The sequence below is a fragment of the Coregonus clupeaformis genome, chromosome 5 (genome assembly GCF_020615455.1).
Source record: "Coregonus clupeaformis isolate EN_2021a chromosome 5, ASM2061545v1, whole genome shotgun sequence".
Classification (NCBI taxonomy): Eukaryota; Metazoa; Chordata; class Actinopteri; order Salmoniformes; family Salmonidae; genus Coregonus; species Coregonus clupeaformis.
This window is the reverse complement of record NC_059196.1, coordinates 28,736,315-28,746,947: the sequence shown is the minus strand read 5'-3', so window position 1 is coordinate 28,746,947 and position 10,633 is coordinate 28,736,315. Positions and strand designations below refer to the sequence as shown.

General features: G+C 42.9%; 1 protein-coding gene across 2 annotated transcripts; it reads right to left on the bottom strand.

Moving 5' to 3' along the window:
• On the bottom strand, positions 1-4,738 carry LOC121566813 (dipeptidyl peptidase 1-like). 2 transcript variants are annotated; one of them, XM_041876693.2, is made up of 8 exons: positions 4,327-4,738; positions 3,869-4,014; positions 2,971-3,131; positions 2,534-2,677; positions 2,052-2,170; positions 1,357-1,488; positions 1,034-1,266; positions 1-937 (listed from the first exon to the last, which is right to left on the bottom strand). In XM_041876693.2, exons 1-8 carry the CDS (start codon positions 4,484-4,486, stop codon positions 671-673), a joined length of 1,362 nt encoding a protein of 453 aa, XP_041732627.1. In that variant the 5' UTR covers positions 4,487-4,738; the 3' UTR covers positions 1-670. The 2 variants fall into 2 exon arrangements, with proteins under 2 accessions (XP_041732627.1, XP_041732626.1); XM_041876692.2 differs by having other exon boundaries at positions 2,534-2,689; positions 4,327-4,735.
• Positions 4,739-10,633: the final 5,895 nt, after the last annotated feature.

The following is a 10,633-nucleotide window of genomic DNA, read 5'->3' as shown; positions in this document are numbered from 1 at the left end:
TAATTGTAAAAAGCAACTTTATTCATTTTCTTTCAAAAGACAAAACCAGTGCAAATCTTTGCATGCATGTGATCATAATGGAAAACTACAGGACAGTAATGAAAAGCAACCACTTCTGAAGGGAGAGAGAAGTCAAGGCACTGACATATTGGATCCCTTTCTACACTGATGAGACAGCAATCCCTTTGAATGTTCCCAGGAGACTTACATCACACAGCGATATGAGAGGACAGATGAGTGATGTGAGGACTAGTAGTGACATAGCAGAGGACATATGGAGAATACAGGGCAAGATAGGGAAGCACAGGGGAGACATTACAGAAAGTGCAGAGGTCCTCTGCCCTCCTATCAATCACCAGACTAACTACAGAACTAATTAAAAATCTACAAATCCCAGTTACATTAGGGATTAAAGCAGGTTCCCTTTAGGCATCATCCCCAAGAATGAATCTTTGGTTGGCATGGCAAGGATCAGACAGTCTAGTGAGCAATTAGCAAAGCTTTACACAGTTACTGATTATTTATATAAAAATGTTCCAGCCATTTGATTAAGCTTCTCAGCTACACAATAACTCCATTTCAATACAGAAACCATTTCAGACTTTGGCCCAAAGTATCAGGCTAGGTTCCAATTGGGAAGACGAAAGATTGCCCCTTGCCCTCTAACCCGCTACAGTTTGGGGATGGGCTTGGCTGCCACCGCGATGCTCTCGATGGCACACTCGTCTGATCCCCGGCGGATCCTGAAGAAGCCCCCCTCGCCCCATTCCGTCCCCCAGCTGTTCTTCACCACCCAGAACTTCTGACCGGTCATGTGACAGTGGCCATAGCCCACCAGCAGCACCGCGTGGTTGGTCAGCTCAAATGGGTTGTAGGGGTCACGGAGGCCCGTGTGGTGGTAGATACCCTCCTTATAGTGCATGAAGTCAGGGTACACCTGGAGGAAAACAGTGAGGAATAATACTTGGCAAACTAATACTGGCCATTACATAGAGCTATCCAATAGACAAACTAGCCAACGTGTGTGTCCCACCTCAAAGGCCACCCCTATGGGTCCGTTCTTGACCAGTTCCAGCATCATGGCAGACTCACTGCAACCTCCATAGAACCCTCCCACGTAGCTGTAGTCTGAGGCGTAGTGGCGGCGACAGCCATCGGGAACATCACAAGGGGAATCCTTCCCAACGTACGGATAACATGACTCTTCCACAACCCCAAAGTCCTGGATGTATTTCCCAATGAGGTAGGGGAAACCACCGTCACAACCTGAGAGGGAGGAAGAGCAGTGAGAGGGTTAGAGATATGGGAGAAATACTCACATAGTTTAGATACAATTATGCAATGTGCACGCATTACCTTGGGAGTACTGGGAGCAGGAGACAACCTGCTGTGGACTGAAGATGGGAGTCTCAGTGTTGTTGGTTTGGATCCTGACGCGAGCTTCCAACATTCCCATCGAGGAAAAGGAATAGCAGCTACCACACGAAGCTGGAGCCGACAGTACCAGTCAAACCCTGCACTGTCACAACCAAGCTAAAACGTCACTGCTATAAAACCACCACTGTAAGAATCAGACACCCAGTCAGTGCATCATCGTCAACCTATTTTAGCCCCAGGCAGCAACCATCGTTTTTTTGGTTATGAACCCTAAGGCAGGGCAGAAGGCCCCACTTTCTCTCCCATACACACAGCAGTAGGCCTCTATTAAATCCCCTCTTCAACAGAGCGCCTAAATCCCAGCCCTGCAGTGGCCCTCTCAGCCAGCTATCCAACCACTCACTATGCTTGATCTCTAGATATGAGCATGCTGTGTATGCGGGGTTGAGATGGGAACATTGCTACTCTATAATCCAGAGGGACTGTGGCCTTTGATTTAGCAGTCTACATTCTTTAACAGGAGTGCCAATGGTACTGCATGCTGTGTAGAGAACTCCAAAGTCCACTCAGCCACAGCAGACAGGCTGAACATTATACACAGGGGTTGGGAGAGGACACACTGCCAAGAGTCATGATAAAAAAAGAGTAGGTATTTGACCCGGTGTGCGTGTTACCCTGGTTGCGGACAGGACTGAGGTAGTTGACGCCGTTGACGTCTCGCCAGTCCCAGCGCTCAGGTAGGCCGGATGCCATCTTGACTAGCGTTGCTGTCACAGGGGCGGGGCCAACACGTCTGGGGAGGAGCATAGAGAACCAGGGCCTCCATGATTTACTTTTTGCAATGAATCTAAAATGAGTTCCTATTGGACACGTTTAGGTAGTACCGCTGTTGTAAAGTCCTATTTCATACCTACTGAACACAACTGACGTGATCCTATTCCATACTCTCCTGAAGTGTGCACTAGCCTTCCTCCCTCAAACCTTTACCCTCGGACTCAGTCATGACTTCTCTCCCTTTTCTTTCAGAAGTCACATCTCACAGCTGAATGACTCATTTTCTCCTGCTTCTTCCTTGGGGCTGTAGTGGGAAGTCCCCCACAATGACTATAGAATTAATGTGTCAACAAGTCATAGTTTCACAAGTTAGTGACTGTACCTGGGGATGTGTGAGGCTGGTCCCCCAGACCTGTGCATTAGCTGCTGCAGAGTGTAGGTCTCATGTTCGCTGTAGGATATGGCTTTCCAGGAGCTCTGGGCCGCGTTGATGGAGTCAATGAAGTCCAGGTTGTGTTTGTAGGACCTATGGAGCAGTCTGGGGAGTAAACACCAGCCCGAGGGGTGAGTAAACACCAGCCCGAGGGGTGAGTAAACACCAGCCCGAGGGGGTGAGTAAACACCAGCCCGAGGGGGTGAGTAAACACCAGCCCGAGGGGGTGAGTAAACACGAGCAGTGACTGACAGCCAATGTAAAGAGAAAGAGTAAAGGCCAAGCAGACTGCTTGCTTTTTAATATGAGCAACAGTAAAAATGGGACCATGATTATTCTTGTTCATAGTGTCTCAAAACATCTATAAAACCCATAAGGACACTCACAGGTCCTTGTGGGGGTAGTGGTGTGTGTGTACGGAGCGAGGGGGTAATGGGACGACCCTCTTGGCAGTGAAGCAGGCCCAGTTGTTCCCCAGAGCATCATGGACCCAGCCTGGCAGAGTCTGGTCACAGTAGCTGGTCACCTCAGAGCCCTGCTCAGAGTACTGGAACAGAGGAGAAACTCAGTCACTGCTTGTGCACGTCCGTGTGTTGTGTGGAGACATTACATCACATTAAATATTGTATGTCCTCATCTTTACGGCCAGAGTTGCAGATTAAAATAAATATCACTTATTTAAAAGCAGAAGTGCAACAAGTCAGATGTGGCCATTAACCTGATAAAGGCTTTCAATAAGAGTGAGCAGAGTGTTTGGCTTTATGAACAGCAACAAGTACCTAATGGGCTTTTAGAGTAAAGCATGTGTGGTGTGACATTGAGTCACTGTGTGCCAAGACAAGTCCAGACGGTTTCAATAAAGGAAGTATAATTGATGTCTGCAAGTCACCTCTATCATGTAGGAGGGAGAACACTGAACATTTCCCCTGATACAATCACCGGGCAGTCATGTGAAAAAGAAAAAAAATGGGCTGAATGCAAAACAAAAGAACCCTGAATAAAAAAGGCTGCAACACAGCCCTGAAAGCAATTTTGAATCACAAGCCTGAATGTATCAATAACGTAGTAATTGAGATGTAATCTGTCTTTAACAGCGTCACCCAGCAACTACAGGGAAGGTTACCAGCCATGCGTCTGACGAGCCTGAAACTTAGTGTGCAAGGCAAGTGCATTTCCATGTCTGCCAAAAAGGTTCTAGACTTCGACAGATCATAGTTTGTTATCATTATAGGATAAACTTTAGCCCTGAATGAAACGCTTGAATAAGCGAGAGCTTAAAACTACCTTGAAGAAGCCGAACCACTTGTAGTCGTTGAGGACCACCTCGAAGCCCTGATTGTAGATAAGGGTGAAGAAGCCCGTGTTTCCCAGGTCGTCCACCGCCACAGACAGCTTCTCCAGGTGCACCGTTATCGACTTATCAACGGTGTCTTTTAAAACACAAACAGCAGACATTTTGGTAATTCATTCTCAATTCAACTTTGGGGTTCTTCTGTATCGCAAAGTAACAGGATAGAGATGTAACATTGGGCAGCGGGATAAGTTGTAACAAACATTGTATCAATGATAGTAATAAAGGCAGTCAATAGGCTACAAACAAACGCAATTGGATACTGTGTCAAGTTAACAATCAAAATCAATTAAGTTACATAGCCGGCTTGATTGCTTAAAACGTAGGTTCGTTCTTCCGTGTTTCTAGGAACAAGAAGTTTGCGCGCTGCTAGTGTCCCTCCATTTCTTACCCATCAGAGAGCAGTTAATGCCTTTGTCTTTCCCTCCCGTCGATACCTGGAACACCCAGGAGCCCAACAGATCTTCATAGGTGCAGTTGGCCGGGGTATCAGCCCGGGAGCCCTCCGCCCAGAGCAGGAACACACACAGCAACACACCGCTCACCTTCATCGCGTCACACCACGCTTCTGTTTACAGAACTACGCAGAGATTTGAGTCTACGATAATAACTAGAGTGACCAGGAGCAATAGCCTAAGTATCGCCCCAAGTAGAAAAAGGTAGGCTATATTTCCCCGTACTTCGAAGCACCTGCTGGACTGGTTTCGGTTTGTGTAGTGTCCTCTGCACTCTTGTGCGTTCCCTTCGATCATATGACCCACTACAGTTTCTCACGTGACTCACTGGTCTTTTTATATCCAGAGATGAGCGGAGACTAAGATGATCTATTATATTGGCAAGATAGCCGAGTGACCGATCTAACAATTGAAATACATGTCCTCAATGAGCGAAGGCAAGTGAGGTCAGGTGGGACCATTCTATCCAATGAGAGGGCAGATACGCGTGTGAACAACAGGCAAAACTAAATTGATCAAATTAGTCTCACGTAACTTGACACTATCTCATAGATCTCCATACAAACAGCTTATCTCACGTGGAGTAAATCCTCTCGCTTCGCCTCTTCCTCTCTGGAGGAGAGGAGCGAATTGGAAAGGCAAATTTAGCAAGTGTAGGTAATCACTTTGGGATGTTCCTTGTTAAGGCATATCACATTCAATTGGTTTTCAGCTGTGAACACAACACAAATGTCACTGTTCTTCACTTGTAGCTGAAATCTTGAAATATTTAATCAGTGAAAGATAAGTGTTTTATTGGAAAATGAGAAAACATGAATTGCATTTTTTATGTTTTTTTAAAGGTGTGTGTAAAGGATACTGCAGTGCTGTTCCTCCAATTAACCTTTAAAAGAATATTGAAGTAGTGTTCATAACTTTTTAGTCATTTAGCAGACACTCTTATCCAGAGCAATTAGGATTAAGCAGTGGTGGAAAAAGTACCCAATTGTCATACTTGAGTAAAAGTATAGATACCTTAATAGAAAGTTACTCATGTAAAAGTGAAAGTCACCCAGTAAAATACTACTTGAGTAAAAGTCTAAAAGTATTTGGTGTTAAATATACTTAAGGAGCAAAAGTAAATGTAATTGCTCAAATATACTTAAGTATCAAAAGTCAAAGTATAAATCATTTCAAATTCCTTATATTAAGCAAAGCAGACGGCACCATTTTCTTGTTTAGAAAATGTACGGATAGCCAGGGGCACACTCCAACACTCAGACATTATTTACAAAAGATGCATTTGTGTTTAGTGAGTCCGCCAGACCATAGGCAGTAGGGATGACCACGTGTTCTCTTGATAAGTGCATGAATTTCACAATTTTCCTTTCCTGCTAAGCATTCAAAATGTAACAAGTACTTTGGGTTGTCAGGGAAAATGTATGGAGTAAAAGTACAATATTTTCTTTAGGAATGTAGTGAAGTAAAAGTAAAAGTTGTCAAAAATATATACAGATAACCCCAAAAAACGACTTTCAGATCACTGGGGTTAAGTGCCTTGCTCAAGGGCACATCAACAGATTTTTCACCTAGTCAGTTCGGGGATTCAAACCAGCAAATCTTCAGTTACTAGCGACACGTGCTTAACCACTAGGCTTCCTACCTAGGCTATGTATGCCTAATTTGCTTTAAATAGGATAGGGCTGTATAGAGTACCATAGTATAGGTCATAATACCAATAAAACCTAGCGGTCAAACAAGGAAATGGTTCTAATAATTTCTCCACCATTAATTTTTTCCATAGGGAATTTTAGAAACACTTAAAATAAGGGCTGTGTTTCTTGTAGGCTTACCCTGGCAGGACATTTTGATAACCGTGTGAATCTCTCTAGGACAAGGTGATTTTTATCAATATAGTCGCCTGTATTTACCCAAACAAATTGTATGGCTAATTAGCTGCTAATGTGGCTATCATAAAGAACTACAAATGCCATGATGATCTGGACGAGACTGCCGAATCGAGGCAAAGGTAAGAATCTCTGGATTAACTATTTAATGTTAGCTAAATTGTGTAATGAATAAATTGGAAACAATTCTTTAAATTGACAATTCTGTGAATTGTCTTGAGCAATATTTAAATTGACACAATACCTGTTAGCAAATGTGTCAGCTAGAGATGACGTGCAGGAGTTTGCAGGGATTTGTAGTCTTGCATGATGTCTACGTTGATTCTAATTAGCATTTTCGAATCTGAGAGTAAATAGAGCCGAATATATATTGATAAAAGTCACCTTGTCCGACAGAGATTTACATGGTTATAAAAACGTCACGCCAGGGTAAGCCTACACGAAACACAGCTCTTATTTTAAGTGTTTCTAAAATTCCCTATGGAAAAAATGAATAGTGGAAAAACTATTGGAACCATTTCCCTGTTTGACCGCTAGGGTTTATGGGTATTATGACACCTCCACTGTGGGGCTCTACAGAGGCTAAATTAGGCTATGATTCATATATTATCTGAAGATAATAATTACTGTTGTGTTACAGTAGGCTGTTTTAGTTCTCACTCTGTCCCCCCCCCTCTCTCTCTCTACCCCTCTCTCTCTCTCGCTCTCTTCTCAATTCAAAGGGGCTTTATTGGCATGGGAAACAAGTGAAATAAATGATAAACAAAAGTGATAAGACACAAAACAACATCAACAAAAAATGATTAGAATCTCTCTCTCCCCTCTGAGACAGTGAGGAGTCATTGACACATCTTAATTGGGTGTTTGTCTTCTAATCTGAATCACACAGGAAAGACCAACCCACAGTATGAGACCCCATCACTCATATTCTCCACCACTTAGTGACAAATTGATGCACAAGCTTTAGGCCTCATCTGCACACACACACACACACACACACACACACACACCTAGGCCTACACACAGTTATACAGTGCCTTGCAAAAGTATTCATCCCCCTTGGCATTTTTGCTATTTTGTTGCATTAAAACCTGTAATTTAAATGGATTTTTATTTGGATTTCATGTAATGGACATATACAAAATAGTCCAAATTGGTGAAGTGAAATGAAAAAAATAACTTGTTTCAAAAAATTCAAAAAAATAAATAACGGAAAACTGGTCTCATATGTTATGATTCCATATGTGTTATTTCATATTTTTGATGTCTTCACTATTATTCTACAATGTAAAAATAAAGAAAAACCCTTGAATGAGTAGGTGTGTCCAAACCTTTGACTGGTACTGTATAAAAACAGTGCCTTGCAAAAGTATTAATCCCCCGTTGCATTACAACCTGTAATTTAAATTGATTTTTATTTGGAGTTCATGTAATGGACATACACAAAATAGTCCAAATTGGTGAAGTGAAATGAAAAAAATAACTTGTTTCAAAAAAATGTAAAAACTAAATAATGGAAAAGTGGTGCGTGCTTATGTATTCACCCCCTTTGCTATGAAGCCCCTTTATTGTATTTCTTTTTATCTTTATTTAACTAGGCAAGTCAGTTAAGAACAAATTCTTATTTACAATGACGACCTACCCCGGCCAAACCCGGACGACGCTGGGCCAATTGTGTGCCACCCTATGGGACTCCCAATCACGGCCGGTTGTGATACAGCCTGGCATCAAACCAGGGGGTCTGTAGTGATGCCTCAAGCACTGAGATGCAGTGCCTTAGACCGCTGAACCACTCGGGAGCCTAAATAAGATCTGGTGCAACCAATTACCTTCAGAAGTCACATAATTAGTTAAATAAACTCCAACTGTGTGCAATCTAAGTGTCACATGATCTCAGTATATATACACCTGTTCTAAAAGGCCCCAGAGTCTGCAACACCACTAAGCAAGGGGCACCACCAAGCAAGAGGCACCATGAAGACCAAGGAGCTCTCCAAACAGGTCAGGGACAAAGTTGTGGAGAAGTTTGGGCTATAAAAAAATATCAGAAACTTTGAACATCCCACGGAGCACCATTAAATCCATTATTAAAAAAGGGAAAGAATATGGCACCACAACAAACCTGGAAGAGAGGGCCGCCCACCAAAACTCACTGACCAGGCAAGGAGGGCATTAATCATAGAGGCAACAAAGAGACCAAAGATAACCCTGAAGAAGCTGCAAAGCTCCACTGCGGAGATTGGAGTATCTGTCCATAGGACCACTTCAAGCCGTACACTCCACAGAGCTGGGCTTTACAGAAGAGTGGCCAGAAAAAAAGTCATTGCTTAAAGAAAAAAATAAGCAAACACGTTTGGTGTTCACCAAAAGGCATGTGGGAGACTCCCCAAACATATGGAAGAAGGTACTCCAGTCAGATGAGACTAAAATTGAGCTTTTTGGCCATCAAGGAAAACGCTATGTCTGGCGCAAACCCAACACCTCTCATCACCCCGAGAACACCATCCCCACAGTGAAGCATGGTGGTGGCAGCATCATGCTGTGGGGATGTTTTTCATCGGCAGGGACTGGGAAACTGGTCAGAATTGAAGAATGATGGATGGCACTAAATACAGGGAAATTCTTGAGGGAAACCTGTTTCACTCTTCCAGAGATTTGAGACTGGGACGGAGGTTCACCTTCCAGCAGGACAATAACTCTAAGCATACTGCTAAAGCAACACTCGAGTGGTTTAAGGGGAAATATTTAAATGTCTTGGAATGGCCTAGTCAAAGCCCAGACCTCAATCCAATTGAGAATCTGTGGTATGACTTAAAGATTGCTGTACACCAGCGGAACCCATCCAACTTGAAGAAGCTGGAGCAGTTTTGCCTTGAAAAATTGGCAAAAATCCCAGTGGCTAGATGTGCCAAGCTTATAGAGACATACCCCAAGAGACTTGCAGCTGGAATTTCTGCAAAAGGTGGCTCTACAAAGTATTGACTTTGGGTGGGTGAATAGTTATGCACGCTCAAGTTTTCTGTTTTTATGTCTTATTTCTTGTTTGTTTCACAATAAAAAATATTTTGCATCTTCAAAGTGGTAGGCATGTTGTGTAAACCAAATGATACAAACCCCCCCCCCAAAATCTATTTTAATTCCAGGTTGTAAGGCAACAATATAGGGGAAATGCCAAGGGGGGTGAATACTTTTGCAAGTCACTGTACACACACCAGCCAGTATGTACCAGACTTCTATTATCCACACAAGTGAGAAGAAGCATGTCTCAACATCTCAGAGCTCAGTCTGGCCTGGCCACCAGTGTTTAATGCTATTAGATGACAACACTGTGACAACACTCTGCTGTGCTCACTAACTAAACCCTCCCACACACACACACACTGTCAAATATTAAAACAGAATTGTCTGATGCACTCAGCTATTGATCAATATAATGAAGCCATAAACATAGCCATCGTTAAACGCTCAACAGCTTTTACTCTTGCATTGGCAAGGTTGTGTGTGTGTACTTGGGAATGTGTGTGTGTGTGTGTCTGTGTTTGTGTGTGTGTCTCTCCAGTCGTTAAAAGGCTTATTTTAGCTGATGGACACTGAAAATATGGGGTCTGAGTCTGGGACAGACACAGTGATTACTGTGGTTACATCATAGGAGACTGACTCATCTGCTTAACATACCATAATAAGCACTGATCTGATGGAGGGGAGAGTAGAGGAATTAGTCATGTGTGTTATTTTTGCTGTGTGTGTGTTTATGTGTATGAGTGTGTGTGTGTGTGTGTGTGTGTGGGGGGGGGGGGGTAGAGAGAGCGCAAAGAACAAAGATGGGGAAGAAGAAAGAGAGCAGGAGAAGGAAAGCAAGATGGATCCTTTTAAATATGTTATTGGACCATAAACAGATTTGGCTCATTAATCTATACATTTTTAGAAAAACAGGTGCTATCTAGAAACTTAAAGGGTTCTTCGGCTGTCCTATAGGAGAACCCTTTGAAGAACCCTTTTGAGTTGCATGTAGAACCTTTCTACAGAGGGTTCTACATGGAACCTAAAAGGGTTCTACTACCTGGAACCCAAAAGGGTGCCACCTGGAACCAGAAAGGGTTCTCCTATGGGGACAGCCGAAGAACCCTTTTGGAACCCTTTTTTCTAAAAGTGTACAGTCCAAATAATGATGATCCACGCTTCTTTGAAAATATATATAATTCATCAAACCTACAAACAATACACAACTCGATTATTATGGTGGGAGATTATAAGGTTTTAAATACCTCAATGGACCGTAAAGGAAATCCCATTACAAATAATTACCCTCATGCACTTAAGGAAATCAAGAATATTATGGATATATTAAAACTAGTGG